The sequence below is a fragment of the Plasmodium gonderi genome (genome assembly GCF_002157705.1).
Source record: "Plasmodium gonderi DNA, contig: Chr08, whole genome shotgun sequence".
In the NCBI taxonomy this organism is placed as follows: Eukaryota; Apicomplexa; class Aconoidasida; order Haemosporida; family Plasmodiidae; genus Plasmodium; species Plasmodium gonderi.
In genome coordinates, this window is record NW_021628933.1 from 1,092,576 (window position 1) to 1,118,278 (window position 25,703).

The window sequence follows — 25,703 nt, forward strand, 5'->3', positions numbered from 1 at the left end:
AAAAAAAAAAAAAAAACAATAAATAAATAAGCAACATTAAGCAAAGAAAAACAAAGAAAACAAATCCAAACTGAATGAACAATAACAACAGTAGCACCGATAATTCTCAAGAGTAACAGTGTTTCTCGTTCCTCAAAATCACGGGAAAAAAAACATACACATAGGCACGTACACAGGAACAAAAAAAGAGAAGAGGAGAGTAACGCTTCATCTGAATAAAAAGTAGAGTTAAACTCTCTGGTCAAATCGTCAGAGTTTGTGTATGTGTGTGTGTGTGTGTGGAGGGAGGGACCAGGTTACATAAATAAGTGAAAAGGAAACAGAAGAATGAATGCAAATAGAGAACTGGAGATAGACACATTAGGGTGCGCAAAAGAGAAAAAAAAAGAAAAAGAAAGAATTAATCATTGACGTGAGCTTATTGGGAGATTGTTAGTTGGTGAATTAGAGAATTCACAAATCTCCAGACAGATGAATTAAAGATAGGGAAAAGTGAAAGACAGGGTGAAGTGACAGGTAGCATACTTGGCATGTTCTGCGCACGTAACCTATTATCCAGATTGGATGCCCTACACAGAGTATAGAAGTGAGACGGTGAAACAACGACGAGGAATATGCCCAGACACGCTACTAAGCAGCATTTGAAGAAACGAAAAAGTTATTAATGCATCAAAGGAGGGGAAGCAAGCAAAAAAAAAGGAAGAAAAAGAAGAAGAAAAAAAAAAAAAAGGAAGAAAAAAAAGAAGAATTTTTTTTTTTTTTTTTTTTTTTTTTTTCTCTTTTTTCAATAAAAATGTCAGATGTGTTTTCCATATTTAAAAGAAAAAGAAATAAAAAAGCCAAATTATGTAAAACATCAATAAAAAAAAGCAAAAGAAGAATTTTTATGAGCGAAAAATCACGTCGGAAGGCATATGTGACTAATAGAGTTCATAGCAATAGTAAAGCTAGTAATTATAAAAACAATAGTAGTGAATATAAAAAAGCAGGAGGAGGAGGAGGAAGTAATAAGAGTGTAGGAAATGAGAGTAATTTCCATTTTAATGAAATATCATTTACTAAATTGGGATCCATCGAATTAGCTAATAACGAATCGAATGTAGTTCTGGAAAATTTTCCAAAACTTCCAATTAAGAATATAGAGTCATGTGAAGAAGTTTACAATATTTTCTATATAAGAGATCAATACCTAATTGGAAATAAGAATATAAAAATAAACAATGATCATTTGATATTACTTGAGACAATTTTAGATAAACTGGACTCAGCGATATCTGAATTAGATTCAGAAGAAAATTATTCAACAAAAAAAATATTAACAAGTGTGTATGAAAAAATATACAATCTGTATAGAAGTTTTAAAGGTATGAAGAATTTCCCTCCACAATTATCCAATGCATATAATTGCTTTCAAAGTAATGTCTTGTTTGTTAAAGGAAAACAATTTAAGAAAAATTACGTCTTCGATAATTTGATTAATATATATACTTACTTACAAAACAGTGAATTGCAGCAAGATAATATTGAAACTATTAATCAAGCTCTATACATAAATGATAAAAATATTTCTGCACCTTCTTTTATAAATAAAAATATTCTGTCATCCAGTAAGCATGTAGAAGAACACATTGAATATTTGCCAATGAAATTCAATCCACATTTTCTAGAATTAAATAAAATATCTATTTATTATTTATTTGAAGAATCTATTAATCATATAATATGGCAGAAAGCTTTAGATGAATTAATTGTTGTTAAGGCTCTCGCTGATATTCCATACTTGGATCTTTCTGAGGTGGAAGGTTTCGATTTTAAAAAAATGAAATCTGGACAAAGACAATGGTATCCCCTCTACATAGCCAAAGAGTTAAGTGAAGAAGGACTAGCAACAGTTGAATTCCCTTTTTGGTTCTACATAGATAATTTAAAAAATATATACAAAAAGGAATTTGAAGACATGTATGAACTCACTGATTTACCTAGTCCATTCTTTTTTGAAATATCTTCTATGTTTCTTGAAAACAACTCCTTTAAAAATTCCACTCCGATAGAAACCATTGGCCAACGTACTCCTTACAAATACATTCTAAAAGTGGCAGGTTAGGAAAAAATATATGAAATTTTGATGAAAATCGATTTAGTATTTCTTGGTATTTTTTTTTTTTTTTTTTTTATTATTATACGACATTGCACTTTATGCTGAAAAACACAGTGAGAGAGGGGCAACGACCTTCTTATCTGAATATTGAGAATTTTTTTTTCACCAATTTTTGTGGTATAAATTAATTTTTTTTTTTTTTTTTTTTTTTTTTTTTATTGTCCACCTTTTTGCCTGGTCCATTTTTTGCAGGTCTAATCCAAGACATAAGACAAAAGCGTATACACAAGATTATGAACAAATTTAAAAACTGCGACATTTTTTCAGAAATATTAATTATCAATAACATTCAAATTTACGAGACTTATTGTGTAAATTACTTGGCTTCTGTTTTTTTTCAAAATAAAAATTCAACAAATTCTATTGCTGAAAATTTTGATGTGCGCAACTACCTCTTTGATCCATTTGTTTTTAGTACTTGATTGGAGGGACCCCAATGTACGAGGAGGTTACAGTTCAAACGACAAGGATCATAAGTAGGAAAGATGAATTTTTGGAAAGTGCTTGTGCCTTCTCGTCTCTTCAGAGGAGGTTTCTCCTGTAAGGCGCCCCCGGAATGTGTATATACGTATATATATATATATATATATATATATACATATATGCATATGTGCGTGAATATATGCATGGACTTGAACATATGTGTACGTAATAACACATGTAGTCATTATAGGGAAGTCTCATTGGCAAATCTCTTTTCAATTGTTCTCTTCTAAAATAAATCATGTTTGAATTGCAAACCTCACGCTGTATTTATTTCTTATAAAATATACCTACGTCTGTTTTAGTGAATGTGTGTTTTATCCCAACAAGGATTGGTCTCATTTTTTCCTTTTTCTTTATGCTAGCCCATAATGCTTCATTATTAATTGAATTGTTGCACATGTTCTGTTCTGTCATGTCCCTCTCGCCGCGCCTCGCCTGGTCTCTTCTCCTCCTCTATATGTTTTTTTTTTTTTTTTTTTTTTTTTTTTTTTTTTTTTTTTTTTTTTTTTTTTTTCTTTTTTTTTTTTTTTTGTATACGTCCCTTGTTTAATGACACACGTGTTAGGAATATAGATATTCATCTAATTTCTGCCAATCTTATCTTTTTTTTTTTTCCTTAACATGTGCGGTTATTTGTTTATATTTCTTTTTTTTTTTTTTTTTTTTTTTTTTTTTTTTTTTTTTCGCTCTCTCTTTTAACCTTGATTAATATAAACACAATTCTGTTCCTAGGTATGTGTGTGTGTGTATTCACTTAGGAAATATACATGTACATATGCGTGTACAATTTCAATGATAACCTTTTTAAGAATACATTTTTAATTGCTTTAACACTTTATACACTCACATATGTGTCATTCATAAGTGAGAAAAGAAGAGAGAGAGGAGGAGGAGGAGCATGCAGTTGCCCGACCATTATCCATAGGTCGTAAAAGAGTGCGCTGGAAATATTTTTTGCTGAATTGTTGTAAAATGATGAAAAATGTAATTACCTTTTCTTGGAACCAGATGTGAACAGCTCATGATGATCTCATTCTTTTATCACCATAATGGTTAATGTCTGGTAAGGCCATTACTACTGGATGGCGTAGGTGATTTGATTTTCTCTCATATCCGTATGATTATTACTACATTTTGTTTTATTTTGTTTTATTATTTTGTTATTCCTTCTCGCAGGAATTATGTTACATTGATTTTTAATGAGCTCAGCATGGATAATTTTTAAATATCTGTGTTTGTGATCTCCAACGTTTTAGTCAAAAATTTATGCGGGCGTTTTCAACACAAGCATATTATGTATTTCTTAACTATGCCTTTGGTAGTTTTTTTTTTTTTTTTTTTTTTTTTTTTTTTTTCCCTCTTTTTGGTTTTTTTAATTTACTTTTCAGAAGAAAAATATATAACAGGCTATTTTTTTTTTTTTTTTTTTTTTTTTTATGTTTTTTTTTTTTTTTTTTTTTTTTTTTTTTTCTAAAATTTTTTTTTTTTTTTTTTTTTTTTTTTTTTTTTTTTTTTTTTTTTTTTTTTTTTTTTTTTTTTTTTTTTTTTTTTTTTTTTTTTTTTTTTTTTTTTTTTTTTTTTTTTTTTTTTTTTTTTTTTTTTTTTTTTTTTTTTTTTTTTTTTTTTTTTTTTTTTTTTTTTTTTTTTTTTTCTGCACTCTTTTGGTTTTATTAACTGTTCAGAAGAAAAATATATAACACATATTTTGTGTAGTGATTTCATCATAAACGCTAATAAGTTAATTTTGTTTTGCCTATTTTTAGAAGCTCAGTTGGTGGCTCCAGTTATAGATTCCAAATGTGTGAGTGCACAAAGAAGTAAAAAAAAGAGGGGGAACCGATTGAAGTGGACCGACTGAAGTGGACCGACTGAAGTGGACCGACTGAAGTGGACCGATTGAAATGGACCAACTGAGGTGAACCGATTGAAGTGGACCAACTGAGGTGAACCGATTGAAATGACGTGGGATGAAATAAGCGAGTATCAGTTGTGTTATTTGGTTGATCACTTCGAGATCCATAAAGACATACATTTTGGGACAGTTATTCACTTTCATGCACACGTATATTCTTGGTCATACCACGCTGAGGCATCCCTAAGAAAAAAAAATAAAATAAAACAACTTTCAAAATGAAGAACTTTGTTACAGTATATATTTCAAGTCAAATTGCATATTTATATCATAATGTTGTACAATTTTGTGATATTCTACAAATGTGTGATATTCTACAAGTGTGTGATATTCTACAAGTGTGTGATATTCTACAAATGTGTGATATTCTACAAATGTGTGATATTCCATAAATGTGTGATATGCTACAAATGTGTGATATTCTACAAGTGTGTAATATTTAACAAACGTGTGATATCCTACAAGCACATGGGAAGTGGGAAAAAAAAAAAAAAAAAAAAAAAAGGGAGAAGCGGAAAAAGCTATAGAAAGGTTTATAACTCCACATTATCCCCATTAGCAACTATATTAGTCCTATGGCATGGAACAATAACCTGTTTTCCACCATTTACAAAAATTCAAAAATTCAAAAAAATGGAAAAAAGGGAAAACGAAGGGAAATACAATAGTGTCACAGAAAAAGAAAAGAAACACAAAAGATTTCGAAGGAAAAAAAAAAAAAATTCTTTTCCTCTCTTACGAAGGAGAAAAAACAAACCATTTACTCTTTTTCCACATGCAGCCCATCACACCATCATGCCGCATAAGAAGCGGTTAAGGGCGAACGCAAAGGCGTCACAAAAAAAAAAAAAATAAAAAAATAATGTAAAATTAAGTAAAATAAAAACAAAGCAAATAATATACAAAATGAGTAATATACCAAATAAGCGATATACCAAATAAGCAAAGTAGCAAAAATATAATTAACAAAATTGAAACAAAACAAAGAAAAAAAAGAAAAAAAAGAAAATGCAATAGTGCCGCAAAAATAAAAAAAAAAAAAAAAAAAAAAAAACAATTTTACATTTTCAATTAAGCTATATAAGGAATAATTATGAAAATGTAAAAAAAAAAAAAAAAAAAAAAAAAACAGTTCATTTTTAATATTTGGGGAAAATATATAATTGTAGCTTAGGCATTGAAGTGCGGAGACCATTTATCTGCAAATAGAATTTTCTCTCTCATCATTTGATGAATTGTCGTTAAGTTTTATAAGTTGCCATTTTTTTTTTTTTTTTTTTTTTTTTTTTTTTTTTTGCTGTTTATCATTTAAATAAGCTTAACGATTGATGAGAGATAGAAATGGAATCTAAAATTCAGTTACTTTTGTTCAATTTGGAATGAAGAATAGAAAAAGATGGAGAGAATTTTTTCAAAAAAATTATGAGGTTGTTGTGTATTTGGAGTGGGAGAGAGGGAAGATATCATATATCTATCCATTTGGTATAATGTATACACATCACATGACCATTTTGGACATACCACCCATGCACTCACCCTTTCACCCTCTCATGTTGTGTGGCACTACATACCACTTGCCACCTTTTTAATCAACTATCTCTCCACCATTCCACATGCAATTCCAATTTTATTATAACATATCGAGCGTGTCCTTCTACAGTTTTTATTACTCTAGGCCAGTGTCTGTTGCACTTGGACACTAAGAGTTAAACAGAACTAGGACGATTTGAAGGAGGAGAAATGGATTCCTCTTAATATACTCATGATTGTGCGTGTGTGTTTGTATGCGGTATATATTTTATTTGTAGCCTGCAAGTTTTCATATCTCCAAAAAAAAAAAAAAAAAAAAAAACACACACACAGACACACATATACAAACCCTTTGCTAGGATAAGAAGGAAGGATGAATGGGGACTCAATGATGATTAAAAGTCATATCTTCAACTATTGAATCATTTTTTTGAAATCCATTTTGAGAATATTTTTTATGAACTGTTCTTCCTTCTCTTACCCCCTCTGTATTGTCTCTATTTTTTTTTTTTTTTTTTTTTTTTTTTCTTGTGTGTGTACATGCTGGATGGTTCACTTGACAGGACAAAGTTTTTTTTTTTTTTTTTTTTTTTTTTTTTTTTTCCCTCCCTCGTATTGATCCCTTACTACTTCTAACCGTTTTGGGTAAAAGATGGATTTGAACTCACAGAATAGTGAAAGTAAATCATATGAAGGAAATCTTAGTAGAAGTAAACTGTGTGATGGAAGGAAAGAGCAGCAAAGCCAAAGGAGTAACAAATGGAAGAGCAACGTGTCTCGAAATGAAGAAATGGAAAGTGGAATTATAAACGATGAAGAATTTCAAAGTCTGTTTCCCTCTAACGGTACATGTAGTGATGACATGAATTTTTATTCAACTCAAGTGAAGAACACGGAGTGCAGTTCTTCAAATTGTGCAATAAACAAAACCAAAAATGGAGATCAAAATGGAGTTCATAGCTTTAACCAGAATTATGTGCAGGGCTATGACCATGGATTCCAGAGAATCGATAACTGCAATCAGAACCATGGAGATGTGATACAATCACTTTGCATTAATGAAATAAAAAGTTTAGATGAAGACGAACTGTTTGACAACACGAAGCATGTAGATAAAGATGATCTTATAACAAAACTGCGAAGCAAGTTGCAAATGAAAATAAAAGATTATAATTTAGTAATGGATATATTAATTAGGACGAAGGAAGAGTGTTCAAGAAAAAATGAACAAGTGAAAGAATTGCAGAAAAGGAATAATCAAGTAGAAAAAGAATGTGCTAATTTGAAAAATGTAATCGAAAGAAAAAACATCGAAAGTGGTTTACATAATGGGGAGGTAGTAGCAAATGGAAGTGGTATTGGTGAAGGAGGTAGTAGTTATTTTTCATTTTACAAGAACGAATACGATGATATGAAAATTAAAGTGGCAACAATTGAAGAAAGATATAAAGAAATAATACAAAAGAATGAACACTTGACTATTGAACTTAACAATTTGATGAAAGAAAAACATAAATATGAATCAGATAAGAATAACGAAATAGATATAATAAAAACGGAAAATTCAAAATTAAAAGAAAAAGTGGAACAATTAAAAACAGAAAGGGAAAAGTTATTTAATAAATATCTCCAATGTGAAAAAAACAATTTTAAAATTCAGAAAGAAGCCAAGGAAGAAATATCTTCCCTTCGTGATATAATTACTAAGGAAGAGAGTTTAAGGAAAAATTCTGTGGAAAATTTAAATAAAGCTAAGGAAATATTAACAAAATCACTTGCAACTTCTGAAGATAGTGTTAAAAAATTATTAGATGCAGAAAAAGAGAGAGATAAATTTAAAGAAAAAAATGAAAACTTAAAAAGAAATCTACAACAAGTTAGGTGCAAAATGGATAATTTGAAAGAGGCCTTAAAATATTTTGAAAAAATGTATAAAAAAGTTGTAGAAAAAAACAATGTCATTTTTTCCGTAACACACGAATTTTTAAACACACGAAGTTGTAATGTAATTATACTGAGAAAAAATAGTGATATTAAGCACGTCTGTGAGAAGTATGAAATTGCTTCAAATCTGTTTGAGGACATTAATTGCTTCTCTGCATTGTACACGTATGAAGTAATTTTTAATACCCCTCAACCGGATTCAGACGACTTGGAAGATACTGGTGATTGGGAAGACGAGCTAGATGAGAAGGATTCTCATGATCCACACCAATCGAATCAGTTGAATCAGCTGCATAACCCACGTAATGCACATAAGACAAGGAACAGAGCACACCGTAGTAGTAAAAAGTACATAAAAATTAAGAAGGAAAAATTTAAAAGTTTAAATTATCTGCTGAATGAGGCACAGATAAAAATTATTGCTCTTTCTAGATCAAATACCAACTTTGAAAAATATTGTGCTAATGCAAAAAATTCTAGGATAAAAGGTGACCTTAATTTATTTAAAAGAAATAACTACATTGACGACCCGATTATGTTACAAAATGAGAAGATGCACATTGAAAATGTTTTGCACGAAAAGTTAGAACAGCTGAAATGTGTAGAAAAAAGAGTTAAAGAGAAGGAAAATATGATACAAGCATTTAAGGAAGAAAATTTTAGACTCAAGTTAGAAAAAGAAACTTTTCTTAAAGTAATTTCATCCATTCCTAATTTGTCTTCCATGATCCACATGAATAAGAATGGAAAAAATTTATCTATTGAATCTTTGATTGAAACTACTGTGAATGACATTGTATATCAGCATGTTAAAATTGGCATGAGCAACCAAGATTTTAATGAAAAAACACCATCCAAGATGAACACGAGTTCACTTGTTCAATCAAGTGATATGACTACGGATATATCTAGTATCAATGTGGATGATAGTAAAAGTATTTTTAAGAGGACTCTTCCATTGAAAGCAATAGATGGAAAGGAAGAAAATTGTAGACAAATTTTAAAAAATTTAGAAAAATCAATTGTTAATATTGAAAATAAACAGATTAGCTACTTCAGACGTAGCGATTTATTTCATTATATGGATGATTATATGATTACATTAGAAATGTTTCATCGAATATCTAAGTACAATGAGGAATTCAGAATAGATCATTTATTGGAAAATGGTTTTTCATTCATCTTGCAAACTTTAAATGAAAAATTTCAAGGGAATAATGAAAAGAGTTGTGTTGAAAGTGTGATAGACACTACACGAATTGCAGAGGAATTGTGTAAATGGAAGAAGAAGTACAGTGAAGAAGAACTTTTGCATTTCTTAGAAGAATCAAAAGTGATACAAAAGTATAAGCAGTTTTATCACAACCATTTCATCAATATAAATAACATTTTCAACACAATTATAAGTTTGAACTTGTATAGTATGGATGAAAAAGAGAAAAATGTGTATGAAAGATATTATAATTTATTTAATCTAAACTTTAGTAATGTAGAAATATCTTTTGATTTACTGTTAAATAGGTTTGAGAAAATTGTAAAATTAGCAAAAATGTATGAAAATGCAATTACACAGAATACAAAGAAAATCATGGATATGAATTTAAATGAAGCTAATTTATATGAACGTGGGAAAAAACTAGAATATGATGTTGAAATTCTCTGTAAAGAAAAAGAAAATTTAGAAAATATAATTCAAAAAAATGAACAAGATATGAAATGTATGAATACTAAACATACAATGTTGGAAAATGAATGCAAGGAACATATATGTAAAAATAATCTTCTAAACGGTAAATATGAACAGCTGAAAAAGGAAAAATCTATTATGGAAAGAGAACTGTCAAATAAGCAGATTCGAAATTTAAAACTGAATGAACAAAATGTAGAAATGATGAAATTACACGAAAAGGAAAAAACATATCTTCATTCATTAATACAGGAAGAGAAAGAAAGCAACCAATTTTTGAAGGAAAAACTTAACTCCTTTTTTACTCTTAACGAACAGGTAAAATATGATTATGATATTCGCTTAAATAATTTGAATGCACTCTGGGTTGAAGAAAAAGATAATAATAAAAAACATATTTTCGATATTAACAATTTGAAAATAGAGAATGATAAATTATCACAAAAAATTAAAGATCTTGAGAATAAAATTTGTTTAATAAAGAATGAGTTAAACGAGAGGATTAAGCAGATCACTGTGCTTCGTAAGTGCATATTTCGCATGTCCCCATGTGAAGATGCAAAAAATGGGCAAACTTCATCCCATCCGAATGGTTTATCAGATGTGGAAATAGTTCATAAACATGCGGATGCAAAGGGTAATCTGGTTAATAGTGTGCCCAGCATTGCAACGAGTAATGAACTGATGCACTACACGAACGAGTCAATTTTTAGAAATGAAAAGGGATACAATTTCATTATACAGGAATTTGAACACACAGCAGAACAAGAGTTATTAATGAAAAAGCTACAAGATAGTAAATCAGATTTGGAAAAAGAAATAATGAAACTGAAAGGAGAAAAAGAAATTCTTGTAGGTGTAATAGAAACCTGGAGATGTTTCAGTGTATGCAGCAAAGAAGAAATTAAGAGATTGAAAAATTTGTGCAATGAACAATTGGAAAGACACAAGGAATTTCTTTGTCTAAACCAATTGAATGAAGATAAATTAAAACGCATAAATGAATTGTTAGGAGTAGAGAAATGTAAATATGAGAAGGAGATTGACAAAACGAAGGGTAAATTAAACGATGAAATTGATAAATTGAAAATTGATATTGAAGAAAAAGTACTTCAAATGAAAGAGTTAAAATGTGATTATGACAACATGGAATTGAAATTAAAAATATTGGAAAATGAGAAAAAAGATCAGTTAAATATTAAACAGAAGGAAGAAGAATATGTGAATCTTCTTAAAAATGATAAAGTAAATTTACAAAATGAGTTAAAGGATATACTAGAAAAGTATCACACTGAGGTAGATAATAACAAAAAGTTAATGAACGAGATGGAAGTTTTAAAGAACTCGTATAAGGAAGAAATAAAAAAATTGAATGAGCTCTTGACAAATATTAAAAAAGATAACAGACATTTAAATGAAATATTTCAAAAACAAATAAATATCAACGATAATGAAATTTTGAAAAATAGATTAGAACAACTTGTGGAACTTAATAAAGAATTACAAGAAGAATTACATCATAATTGTACATTAAGAGAAAAAGTAAAATGTGAAAATAGTCAACTAAAGGAAAAACTTAAATTGGAAAAAAGAAAATACCTACAACAGCAAAAGCATATTATAGAGTTACAAACAAATCTTACAAGTAAAAATGTAATCAATGATAAGGATAGCGATTTTATAGTTAATCTTAAATTTAATTTGGAAAAATCTAGAATTGAATTACAAAACTTAGCGAATGAATTTGAAAAAGTACACTTGAATGAAGAAAAGTACATTATGAAAATAAAAATATTAGAATCCAAACTGTCGAAAAAAGAAAATGAAAATAAAAAAATCGAAAAGGAATTAGAACAAAAAAATAGCAATAATGTGATTTTTATTAACAAGATAAAAACTGACCTAGATGTAATGACAGAACAAAATAGAATCCTTCTTATCAGTAAGGAAGAACAGGAAAAAAAAATAGAACATTTGAAAAAAGAAAATGAATTTTTTCTTTGCACCAAAAATAATGATATCAACATTGTTCAAAACGAGAAATTGCAACAACAGGTAAGTGAATATCTTGCTATTATTAACCAGAAGGAGAAAAAAATTAATGAACTAAATTTTGAGATTAAAAAACTGATGAATAAAAATAATCAAATGAAAGCAATGGTTGACGATGCATCACAGAAGGAGCATCATGAAACTACAGAACCAGGGGAATCCAACGCACAAAACGAGAAGACGACAGTATCGGTGGAAATATACAAATACATAAATGAAAACATAGATCTCACAGCAGAATTGGAAAATAAAAATGAATTTATTGACAAGTTGAAAGAAGAAGTGAAAGAAAAAGAAGATCAAATAAGAAAATTGAATGATAACATGTCGAACATGTCTCATAGTATGGATAAATTAAAAGAATCTGTTATCATTATGGAGAAATACAAAATGAATATAAATAAGCATATAAAGGAAAAGGATGATATTATAGAAAGTTTGAAGAATAAGTACAACAATAAGTTAGACGACTTACTCAATGGATTCACACTTGGCAAGGCAACTGGAAACTTCTCGAGTCTTGAAAATGCCATGAGTGCATCATCAGATGAGATTTTGAACATGTTGAAAAGTTTATCAAGGGGTTCTTCCACTCCATGTGTAGATGCTCCAGGGTTAGCCGTTCCAAATGAGAATCTTAATTTGTCGACATGCAATAACAGCAGGGATGGAATTGGTCCCATGTGCATCAATGAACAAATAGTAATCATCAAGTGTAATATTTTGAAGCTCTTTAAGCTTGGGTCATGCTATTTATACATTATTAACAGGAATATGAAAGAAATTCAGGTTCTGAAGAACCAAGTAAATTCCCTTGAACAAAGTATAGAAAGTCTAAACGAATTCATCAAAAATTTGAAGAATGAAAATAAACAAAATGAAATAATAAGAGTGAATAATTTAGATGAAATTATTCAACTAAAGGACAATATTCAGATTAATGAAAGTTCCATAAAAAATTTAAAAAATAATTTAAAAAATAAAGAAGAATTAAATAAACACAATATGAAGAATTTAGGTAGATATAAAAGTTTTATTATTTACTTGATCAGACATAATATTATATTTTGTGACATTTTCAAAATTGTAAACTCGAGAAGAAAAGTGGAAGATTCTATCCTTAACAAACTTAGGAATTTGAAGAATTCTTTCCATTTTTACATGTACGATTCGATTATTGATGAATTGCAAAATTACAGTGATATTCCAACAATGGATCAAAGCGAACCAGGGAACTCTGAATTGGAGAAGCACGAATATAATAGGAGCAGTGGTGGAGGAGATTGGTCAAACATAAATTACAATTTTATAGAAGAAACTTTTCAGAACATTCAAAAATTTGCTTACAATTTTAATTTAATAGTAGAAAAGGGACAAGTGCATTTGTTGAATTGTCAAGGGGAGTGGGGGACCGATGAGAACGTGCATCTTCGAGAGGCATGTTTCTTGGATAATCATCACCTTTCTCATGATGAGAACCCAAACGAGGACCCACGTGAGAACCCAAACGAGGACCCATGTGAGAACCCAAACGAGGACCCATGTGAGAACCCAAACGAGGACCCACGTGAGAACCCAAACGAGGACCCATGTGAGAACCCAAACGAGGACCCATGTGAGAACCCAAACGAGGACCCATGTGAGAATCCAAACGAGAACAAAAGTGAACCCATAGCGGAACCCTTGGAAGAAGCACAGTGCACAGAATCGTCATTTACTGGATTCGATTCTTCGCAGAATCGCATGTCATATACAATTCCATTGCCAGATGAGAAGATGCAAAGTTCCAACATTTTACCCTCTGAAGTATTTCCCGCGTGGGCTACATCTAATGTAGATGCAAATATGTCCATGAAAGGCGAGGAAAGTGGTATAGAACCTGTATGTCTCACCTTTGATGAAGAAGGAAATGCAAATCCAAATATAGAAAAAAACCAACATATCATGGAAAGTATGAACAGCAAAGAGAATCCTACTAGTGATTCGTTGTCAATTGGTGAAGCTATTAATATGGTGCACACAATTGGAAAAGTGGATGACGAGAGTGGTAGATGTACAGGAGGAGAATTCAGCAACGCCGATCAAGATAACTTGGGAAAAGGATCACAGGACAATTTGGAACCTTTGCATGGAGATGTTATGATTCCATCAAATGAACATGATGGTAATAATTCTTCTTCTAATGAAACATTGGAAAGATATGAGGAGAATATTTTAGAAGAGGAGATGTGTAAGGGAGGAGAGGCACAGCCATCATGCACTGATGACACATGTATAGGCAATGAGAACCCAGAGAAAAATATTGATTGTGATTCTAATGAACAAGTTAAAAGTAATGTCACTGATTTTATTAGGGACATATTTAGAGGTATCATTCGTGATGCAAATGAAGAAAACAAATCACTCCAAGAATCATGTAATGAAGAAAATGGACAAGTAGGTAATGAAGAAAATGGACAAGTAGGTAATGAAGAAAATGGACAAGTAGGTAATGAAGAAAATGGACAAGTAGGTAAGGAAGAAAATGGACAAGTAGGTAAGGAAGAAAATGGACAAGTAGGTAAGGAAGAAAATGGACAAGTAGGTAAGGAAGAAAATGGACAAGTAGGTAAGGAAGAAAATGGACAAGTAGGTAAGGAAGAAAATGAACAAATGAAGAATTGTGAATCGGTAATTAATCCCAAGGAAAATAATTTCGTTATGAAAAGTTTAGAAGACTCTGATACAATTCTTGCACAGGAAATTGCAGTGAGTGTTTCTAAGTCGTGCAAAGGAACGGATGATTATGAGAATCTAGCGAATGATCAATCTTGTGAAAGAGATAAGGATCAAGTGGAGGATCGAAAGAAGAAGAAGCGCTTATCCGAGTCCTGTTGCAGTGAAGGAGATGCCTCGAAGATGACATGTGTAGATATCAAGGAGGATATTTCTCTGGAAGCATCACAAGAAGGATTACCAAGTGGTGAAATTGAGGCCAGGAATGAGTTTACCTGGAGAGGAGAGTCACACAATATGGGAGGAATCCCCCATGCTCCTGCAAGCTGTTCAGCGTACGTCCACCTCAGTGGAAGTGAACTGGACGATCATCAAGACCGATTTCACCAGAACGAAATTCACCAGAAAGAAATTCACCAGAATGAAATTCACCAGAACGAAATTCACCAGAACGAAATTCACCAGAACGAAATTCACCAGAACGAAATTCACCAGAGCGGAATTCACCAGAACGAAATTCACCAGAACGAAATTCACCAGAACGAAATTCACCAGAACGAAATTCACCAAGACCAGCGTGAAGCGCATGCGCATGACACGTTTACGAATTTCATAATGAAAAAATTAAGTGAACCCAAGGAACACTTGGCTAAGCCATACAGCTCGAATTTGTCGGAGCACAATTACGGTTCGTGTGAAAGGAAGGAAAAAAAAAAAAAAAAAAGAAAATACAATTCTGACTCTGAAATGATGAACTCCAATTGCTACGCATCTATGAGGAATTTTAAAAAATTAAAAAAATCTCCCCTAAATATAAACAGTAGTAACATGCACGGGGAGGAAATCCACGGGTGGGATGGGCAAGTCTGGCAACATGACGATACTAGAGAATTAGAAAATCATGTAGATGTTGGAAAGGCAGAATTTTCTCAAGAAGGTGAAAGTTATGAATACGAGGAGGATGAAGGAAGGAAAGAGGAAAATAACGTTAAAGAACATTCAAATGTAAAAAAAAAAAAAAACATATTTTTCGAGTCTGACAGTGGAATGAACAACTCAAGAGTATTACACAATTACAGTGACATTTATGATAAAAAAGTTTTGATAAATTCGAACACAAATGAGTATAATAATGCAGAAGAAATTTTGCAATCAGTGGAGAGGGAAAATCATGAAATGGACAGTAACAGGAGTTGTTACATTATTTCATCCGATGAAGATTGTGAAAGGAACGATAATAATATGAATGGAGGACTTCGTGAGGAGGAGAATGAAGAAGAGGGGGATGAAGAAGATGCGGATGATGAAGATGCGGATGATGAAGATGCGGATGATGAAGATGCGGATGATGAAGATGCGGATGATGAAGATGCGGATGAAGAAGATGCGGATGAAGAAGATGCGGATGAAGAAGATGCGGATGAAGAAGATGCGGATGAAGAAGATGCGGATGAAGAAGATGCGGATGAAGAAGATGCAGATGACGAAGATGGTGAGGACGGACAAATGGATGATTACGAGAATGGAGAGTACGAGAATGGAGAGTACGAGAATGAAGAATACGAGAATGAAGAATACGAGAATGAAGAATACGAGAATGAAGAATACAAAAATGAGGAGTATGAAAATGAAGAAGAGGTCGATGATGAATACAACACTGAAGGAGAACAAGAACAACGACAAGAAGAGGAGGGGAAGGAGAATGATTATGATGAGGATGATGGGCATGAAGAGTATAGCGCGAAGGAAATGGGACAGGGGGATGACGGAGAGTATATACAAGACGATGAACTCAACGCAAGGGGACAACAGGAAGAAGAGAAAGAGGAAGGAGTGGTTTCAGAAAATGAACCCATGGATGACTCAAACAGAAATGGAGAAGGGAGCCCGAACCCTTATTATGGTGAAAACTATGACTATGTTGAAAATGTCAAAAATGAGGACGATATCGAAAATGGCGAAAATGAGGACGATGTCGAAAATGACGACGAATTGAACGACGATCTTTCACAGTCTACCCGTTTGGACAAAACTAATAAAACAGGAAACAATTTGCTTTTTCTGAACCCTTCAAATATGAACATTACACAGGATTACACACTTCACAACGACGAACCACACGATGAGAATGTGGATCAAGCCGAGGCCATTAGCATATCTTCATCGCATGAAAACAATGAGGGAGAAGATGCTTGAAAATCAAAGCGCGTATGTAGAAAGGAATGGCGAAGAAGGTGACTAGAAGAGACAGAAATCTGTCTGTTCCAAAATGGATAAGGAAAACTTCCAAGTATTGAATTTGTAAAAAAAAAATATGCATTTTTTTCAATAAGGTGTGCTATTCAAGCAGTCTTTTGAATGTTGTTTTACGAAGGAGGAAAAGAAAAAAAAATTTTCGTATTTGCGCGTACCCTTTCGTCCCCTCGATTTTATTTTATTTTTTCCTTTTAAATTAAACGTCATACCGTTTAATATAATACCATTTACGACATAGATTTTACCATATTTGTATGATTATGAAAAGGTGTATATATACGTGCATATATATTTTCATGTTCTTACGCGCTGCCACATATCTATTAACATTAACACGTAGTTTTTTTTTTTTTTTTTTTTTTTTACTTTATTTTTTAAAACATTCTGTTCATATACAAATATGTACCTTTTTATGGAGTAATTATGAATACCCAGCTCTCCACAACTCCCTTTCCCCATTAAGAAGTTAATAAAAGACCACTGTTTAATTATATTTATCGTTTGATCTCTTCATATCTTTATAGCATGACAGGTACAGATATACCATTTGATAGTGTCATTAAATCTGGTCTATTAGATATCAGTTCGAGTTATGAACAGTGCAAAAAGAAAAAAAAAAAAAAAAAAAAAAAAAAAAAAAAAAAAAAAAAAAAAAAAAAAAAACGCTTTTCATTTAATTACTTTGGATTAAGGCTTTTTTATTTTTTGCTTTTTGTTTTTTTTTTTGACAAATTTTACCCACCTTGCAGCCTTTTTGTAAGGACAATAAAGAGTAATACACAGTTTAAGAAAAAGTACCTGTTGAGCATATATATATGTTTCGATGTAGGCGTAAAAAAGAAAAAAAAAAAAATGTTATAAATAAAAATAATTTTCTTTTAAATTTGGCACTTGATGTGTACTGATGATCATGACTTTTGTAAGCATCCAACAAATTCGAGAAATGGAAATTCAGCAAACTCGTAAAAATAAAAAATAAGCATATTAGAGCGATAATGGGCACTTTTTAATTCGTGTATAAAAATATTCATTTGTTCTCCTTTTGGACAACAGTGAATGCAAATAAATGGATAAAGAGGGGGAATTCCTTAACGTATGCATAGAAATGCTATATGAAAAAATAATACAATAAAAGACACTTTAATTTTTGAAAATAATTTTTCTATTCTCATTCGGTGATTCAGAGGAAATGTTCATTTTTACATTATACATTGTTTTTCTTTATTTTTTACCTGTTTATCTTATTTCACATGGGTTTTATTTTTACTTTTTTTCACACTGGTTTTAATTTTACTTTATTTCACATTGGTTTTAATTTTTTTTTTTTTTTTTTTTTTTTTTTGAAAATTCTCAAGTGTGACGAAAAAGCAGCTGGGGAGAATGTTCGTCTCACATAAAATGTGCAATTTCAGGATGGAAATACAAATTTATGATCAGGGAGAGCAGAAGAACGTGAATCGGTTTGCATTCGTGCATACAGGGTGATGTCCAAAGTGACGAAAATCACCCTGTATGCACATCCTCAGAAAGAAAGGTTAATATATATTTTTATTTTTGAAGTGTTGCATGCACAATGAATTCTGTATCAAGTTCAAAATTTCAAGTGAACTAGTTTGGGAAAAGAGGAGTATACTATAAATAAGCAGTTTTACATGTACATATGCATACTAAAAACACACCGGTGACAAATTTACACATGAATAATAATGTTAAAGCATTTGCACCCTTATTATCACTTTTCTGGGACATTTCATCCAATTCTTTTCTTTTTTATTTATTTTGTGTTAATTTTTTTTTTTTTTTTTTTTTTTTACATTTTATTCCAGTTCGTGTAAAACTAACCCTCATTAATTACGTTTATCTGTATGCAATATGTGGGAGTAGCATTCAAGAGGAATCTCTATTTTTACCATTCGTAAGGATTTTAATTTACATTGAATTTGGTATGAATTTGAAATGAATTATTTTTGATTTGGAGTTGACTATTAAAGTTAACTTCCAATTTAAATTTACTTTTTCCCAGTCTCCATTTTTTTTTTTTTTTTTTTTTTTTTGTTTCTAATTTATCCACTGCTCAAGTACGAATAGAGTGAGTGTTTTTTGTAACTGATTGTGTAAATGTGCATATGGTGAAATATGTATATATATATATATAAGCTGATGAGTTTAATTGGATATTTTGACTTAATCATGAACATTGTGACACATGTGTGTATGTATACAACACAAGCGTAATCAAAGTACACTTGGGGTTAACACTCGCAGGATACTTCCCAAGCAACACATACACATTCATATCACACTTAAGCCAATTGTGTGTTTCCCAAAATAATAAGTGAAGGATTATATGTAGTGTGCATTTTGAAATATACTCAAGTATTTAATTTTATACAACTGTGTATATTGTACATGCAAAATACATATACATGTATTTCCTATTTACCGTCTAATGTTGGAGAAAAATAGGTAAGAACTTGGAGCATACGAGAATAACAAAAAAAAAAAAAAAAAAAAAATTTAAGAAAAACTAGAAATGAATTCCAGAATAGCAAATAGAAAAATAGAATATTTTAATCAAACGCTTAAATAGGGAAATTGATTATATTTTTAATGCATACATTTTATGTGTATCCACGAATTTCCTTTAGTTTGACGATTGAAAATTTTTCATTGCTTGGGTAAAATAGTTACCTGAGTTTTCATTTGTGTATGAGCTGGAAATGATTTTCTTTAAAAAAAAAAAAAAAAGAAAAAAACACATACACGTATACATCTACGTGAAAGTATCAACATAATATATATGTGCATTTGCATGAGTACCCATACATATGTGTGCATTTGAACAGCACCACCACTTCATTGCATTGGGGATCTTTTTTTTTTTTTTTTTTTTATATTCTCTCCTTCATTTATTTCTGTGTATTAACACTTGGGAAGAAAAAGAGAGATTCAAAAGGGGAATTCAAATCAAATAAAACAAATAAAAGATAAGTGAAATCGGGCAATTGAAGTAGCGCAAAAACAAAGTTCATGCATATTCTCCATTTGCATCCATTCGTTTTTATCTATTTTTCACTCATTTTTATCATTTCATTTACATGTTACCCATTATATTTATTGCATACTTATTTGTGAATAAATGAGAGCAAACTTGCGTTTGTACACAAAACACACTTTGTCATTCCTTTGTTTACAACATTTCTCATTTACAAATATTTTCTCTTTACATGAATTCTTTGCATCAGCACATGCACCTCCTTATCACCCTTACTAGCGCAACCAGTTTGAGAGATATGCCCATCAATTGGGTGTATCAAAGGCAGCACATATATATACATGCATACATATATATATAAGTACATACATATATATATAAGTACATACATATATACACACGTATATACATATATACACACGTACATACAAATATACACACGTACATACAAATATACACACGTACATATATACATCACTTCACTTTCGTACTAAATGGAGCGCGGAAAAAAAAGAGGAATACTTTAAAGAGATACTCTCCAACCAATCATATATTCCCTTGTATCATAAAACATATCTGCGCATATATAAACACATACCTGATCTCTTGGATAATTACATGCACGTGTAACACTAAACTCCGATCAGTTGTATGACAATTCATGGAAGTGAAAGCATCACATTTTATAAATACATGAAAACTTAGCTCAATACACACATTTACACATTGAGAAATATTGTCACAGGGGTACTAAAAATTATATACATATGTATATATTCTTACATGTTTGCACATGTTTATATATGCACAGGCTTGTACATGTTCATATACATTTTAACACACATATAAAATCAAGTGAAAAGGTTGTGAACTTTTCGCAAAAAAAGATAATACAAGTCAACGAGAAAAGGAAGAAAAAGAAGAAGAAAAAAAAAGAAGAAAATAACACGTATTCACTGCTCCTAGTGGACAGTTCTTATACTTAAAAAAAAAAAAAAAAAAAAAATTCATGTAAACATATTAAACACAAATACATGTGTGTACAACAAAATTATGAACAGTTCATATAACTAGCCATTTTTCATAAAAAAAAAAAAAAAAAAATTGTGACTACAGTTTGGTTTTGCTGTTTTCTCTGCACACACTGTTTTTTTTTTTTTTTTTTTTTTTTTTTTTAATTTTCAATATCTTGATGGATAGAGTTACGTCAAAACGAATTAAAAATAATGCGTTAGTAGAAAAAAGTTCTTACAACGAAAAAAAAGTTTTAAACAAAAGAAGATCAAACATGAATAAAAAAAAAAACGTCTTTCTAAATGACGAATCAAAAAATGATGAAGTTATTAGAAAGAATTTAAAAAAAGTAAAAAATGAAAAAATTTCCAAAAATACAAAAGACAAGTTGGAAACAACAAGTTTAATTAACATAAGAAATAAAGAGAATAACAAAAAGGAAACTGTATATAAAGGAATAGAAAAGGAAAAGATATATCCTCATATAAACAGAGTTTCTTCCATTAAAGAAAAGAGCGCAATTGTTAATGAAGTTGGAGAAAATCGAGTGTTTGATGGAAAAAATGACAATGTGAACAATACGAATTACACAATTTTGAACTATTTTAAAAATAAAAACGTTACAGATAAACATTCTAACAAACCAGCAAGTGCAGGGGATAAATTGATGGATAACGATAATGACGCACTAATTGGCAACAACAATAATCACGATACTACTGCTAATAGTAAGACCCTTACTAGCCACTTATCTACCAGAGTCACAAACCAAAACAAGTACTTAAACATGAAAAATAACATAGAACACAACCTGATGAATTATAAAAAGTCCAAATTAAACCAAATTCACGTGGATAATTTTAGCATGGACTCGTACAGATCCAATAATTCATCAAGTAACGAAATACACACCAAAACTGAAAATAACAATATTTATCAAACCAATCAAGAATATGCCATTAGTAGATCTTCCATGTCGTTAAAAGAGGTTAATCTTAGGAACAGTATCAAGGGAGTGAACAAGAATTCCATAAATGAGAGCGTACAGGAAATACGTAATAATTTGATGAAAGATCCCTTAGAATTGAAAGACTTGTATAGTTCTAGAAATTGTGATTCTTCTACTGTGTTAAATAGGAGTTCCATATATAAACTTAAGGAAGAATCAAAAGATCGAGAAGGGCATGGATTGACAGGCAATGTAGATATCGAAAATGAACGCACCTCAGCCCTATCGGAAAATAATTTCATGCTGAGACATAGCCTGTGCAATGGATTGAATGGAGAGAGGAGAAAAGTCAATCTATATGATATCAGCAAAGAGGAAGAAAACAAATATATGAACAGAACTCGGTTAGCTGTTAGTACAGGAGCGTTAGTGTTAAATAATGCAGGTAAGCAGGACGGAAATGGAAATAGGAATGGCGATAAACTTCGAGATAGAAATGGGATTAGTGACAGTGCCAGTAGTATTGGAAGCCATGTTTACAGCTACAAAGAACGAAACAAGGATTATTTAGAATTCATTAATTTATCAATTAACAGGGATGATAGGAGGCATAAAGAGCTACTTGTTAGATCACTCCCGAGCAAGAACATAATGAAAGGAACAAAGTATGATGAAGAATTATTTTCAAAAAATTTAATGAATTTTGAGAATTATTGCTCATACAAATTTAAAAGAAATATAAATAATAACCTAATTAACAATATTTGCAACATGTACGAGGATAGATCAAATCTAGAAGAATTTATTGACAAGAAAAGGAGAGAAAGTATTTGTAAATCGAAAGAGGATTTTTTAAAATACAAAATGAATTCATCAACATATAGTATAAAAAATGATCATTTTGAAGGAGAGAAACTTTTTAAGAGACCTAGAATGTCATTATACAATACATTGTTGGGTAAAAATAAATTTCAAGATGTAAGCAAAGTTGAAAACAAAGAACGTGACAACATTTCAAACATCCTTTTGAATCATCAAGATTTGTTAATAAATAAGAGAGAAAAAATAGTGATCAATAAAAATGTGGACACAAAGGAAATTATGATGAAAAAATATATAAAAAATTTTTGGTTACTTAGTAGAAAAGAATTTTTTAGTAAATATTGGAATTCTACCCTCCATTTGGATAGTAAAGAAGTGGAAAAATTGAAAGAGATAATACACTTCCGAACAAATGAAAGCTACACAATTGATGACATGTTCAATAAAGATAATGAGATAATTGATGAAGAGATGGCACTGAAAGATTATGTAACTGATGAAAAGTTAAAAAATTTCCGTTTAGATTTGATAGACGGTTTTCTCTACGATAAACAATCCTTATACGAAAGAGAAATGATTGAAAATGAGAAAATATTTTCCAACATTTCTTTTAATCATAAAAATTCTGAAATAAAAGTAGATAAATTGTTAAACTTATTTCCTCGGGATTTTATGAAAAAATATAAAATTGTAAAAAAGTTAGGAGAAGGTGTTTATGGGAAAGTATTCAAAGCAGAATCTTTAGGAGATTCGTATCTTCATTTTGCTGTAAAGGTGTTGCGGTATTTCTGGCCAAATTTTAAATACAAATTCGGTTCTGAGGAATTTGCTATTAACGAATTTAACATTATGCGAATTTTATTTCATCCCAATGTGGTATGTCTATTAGACAGTTTTCGAGTTCACACATATAGAAAAAATAAATTAAAGAGTCATCGAAACCAAAAAATACGCACGGAGAATTTATCAGCAGAATATGACTTTAGCTTTCAAAGGCATCGTAAGGTAGAGAGGAATCAGTATTCTCCATCTCGTGAAACTGTAGAGAGGAATAATAAGTATAAAAATTTGATATCCAAAAGTTGCATAACAATTGAAGATTTGGAAAAGGATCTTGTAATGTACAATATAGATAAGGAGGAAAGTTTAAATAATCCAAAATTGGGTAACCATATAAATGCAAACAAGACTGTTAAAAGTTTGAGAAGTTATAATACCGATGTTGGAGGGATTGAAAATACTTCAAGCAATGCTTGTGGTGATGGATATTTTAAAAGCACATATGGGTCGACGATCTGCACAAGGAAAGATATAAAGAAAGATCGAAGCAATGATTTGTCTTCTTTACACACCAAGAAGAAAATGAAAATAACAAATTTGAAACATGGTGGTGAACAATGGAGAACTGAATATAATAGAATAAAAACCAATAAAAGTATAGATAAATTAAAGTTTAGAAAACATTCTAAAAAATTAAAAAAAATTGAAAGTAAAAATAATGATTATATCGAAAATTGGGATCTATTCCTAGTAATAGAAAAATGTGATTGTAGTTTGAATGACATTTTGAATAAGGCCAAGAAAAGACACACAGCTTTTATTCAACATATTAAACAGTGTACAGCTCAACATTTACCAAATGAACGAATTGATATGTCCTATGATCATATACATAATTATGTGAAGTATGTGTATCTACCTTTGAAAAAAATAGAAAATCGATCATTTTACCCAGATATGCCATCTCTATCTGAAATGCAAACAAAGGTTATTATTTATCAAATGTTACAAGGAATAAATCATTTTCACAAAAAATTCATCATTCATAGGGATATAAAACCAGCAAATACACTTATCAAAAATATTCAGTACTTATCTGATGGATTAAATGATTCCAAAGAATGGATTGTAAAAATTGCAGATTTTGGCCTAGGGGTCTATGATCATTTTTTAAAAGCAGAAACTAAGGATTGCAATATAATAACTTTACAATATAGACCCCCAGAAATATTATGTAACAGCACCTTGTACAATTACTCAGTTGATATCTGGTCTGTTGGTATAACAATGTGTGAATGTTTGTTAGGTTTTGTTCCTGTAACATCAAAGTTTGAATCTTCAGTTTTGTTTAAAATTCTTGTGTTCAGAGGAATACCAAATGACGATTTTGACAATTTACTTAAAAAGGAATTTATTGGGGAATTACCCCAATTTAAGGTTGATAGAATTAAAATGCTGGAGATAATTTTTACTGACATTTATGGGAGAAGAATTCTTAGCGATCATGGTATAGACTTAATTGATCAATTCTTGAGTTATGATTACAAAAACAGAATAACAGCCAATGAAGCGTTGAAGCACAAGTGGTTTGAGGATGTACATTTGTACTTAAACGAACAGTTGCTTAGGTATTACAAGCGAAACGGAACGTATTACTTTTAATTGGTGAGTTTATTTCTCACTATTCAGGAAAATGTTTATATGTGTTCCATTATGGATGCACGTCCTCCTCCTTGTTATGATATGTGCTTACTGGTTCTACTGCTATTTTTCTGCGCACTCTGGTGTGAGTAGGAGAGAACTGTGTGTCGAGGGGAATAATCTTATGAGGCTAGTTTTTTCCAAATTTTGCTTCTCATTTGTGAGTGGCCATATGTGCGTTTGTTATTCGTCCATTTGCTTACACATCATATGTTTTATTCGTTCCATCCTTTGCATTTCTTTGTCTTTCTTTGTTTGCCTTTTTTTTTTTTTTTTTTTTTTTTTTTTTCCTTGCCTCCCTCCCCTCATCCCAATAATATGGATTTATCAAAATGGAGTAACTGCATAGCATTAAACGTGGTGATGCACAGTTTTTCTGCGAGATTATTAAATACTGCTCAAATGTGTATAGCTTGTTGGAGGATCTATGGAGAATGTCAAGATAAATTTTCATATATCACCAAGAAATTTCTGACCATGTCAGGTGTGTATACTCACAACGCATCAGGAAAATTCTGACCATGTCAGGTAAATTCTTGTCATGTGAAGAAAATCTGTAACCCTAAGAACTATGCCAAAAGTTCTCATTTTTAACGAACTAAAAATTTTTCTATTTTTTTTACGTAATACTTTCTTTTTATCCTTCAGTAATTTTTAAATTTTATGAAATTTTTATGCATATGTGTTTTTTTTCATAGATAA

The 25,703-nt window shown here is 30.6% G+C and overlaps 3 protein-coding genes across 3 annotated transcripts; all 3 read left to right on the top strand.

The window, feature by feature from the left end:
* Window positions 1-793: 793 nt before the first annotated feature.
* PGO_082150 (hypothetical protein, conserved) lies at window positions 794-2,580 on the top strand (the record flags this gene model as incomplete). Its single annotated transcript, XM_028687437.1, has 2 exons — window positions 794-2,099; window positions 2,351-2,580. 2 exons carry the CDS (start codon window positions 794-796, stop codon window positions 2,578-2,580), a joined length of 1,536 nt encoding a protein of 511 aa, XP_028543238.1.
* A 4,158-nt stretch (window positions 2,581-6,738) lies between these two features.
* PGO_082160 (hypothetical protein, conserved) lies at window positions 6,739-16,680 on the top strand (the record flags this gene model as incomplete). Its single annotated transcript, XM_028687438.1, has 1 exon — window positions 6,739-16,680. One exon carries the CDS (start codon window positions 6,739-6,741, stop codon window positions 16,678-16,680), a length of 9,942 nt encoding a protein of 3,313 aa, XP_028543239.1.
* A 4,247-nt stretch (window positions 16,681-20,927) lies between these two features.
* PGO_082170 (protein kinase domain containing protein) lies at window positions 20,928-24,962 on the top strand (the record flags this gene model as incomplete). Its single annotated transcript, XM_028687439.1, has 1 exon — window positions 20,928-24,962. The coding sequence occupies one exon, from the start codon at window positions 20,928-20,930 to the stop codon at window positions 24,960-24,962; it is 4,035 nt and encodes a 1,344-aa protein (XP_028543240.1).
* Between the last annotated feature and the right edge of the window lie 741 nt (window positions 24,963-25,703).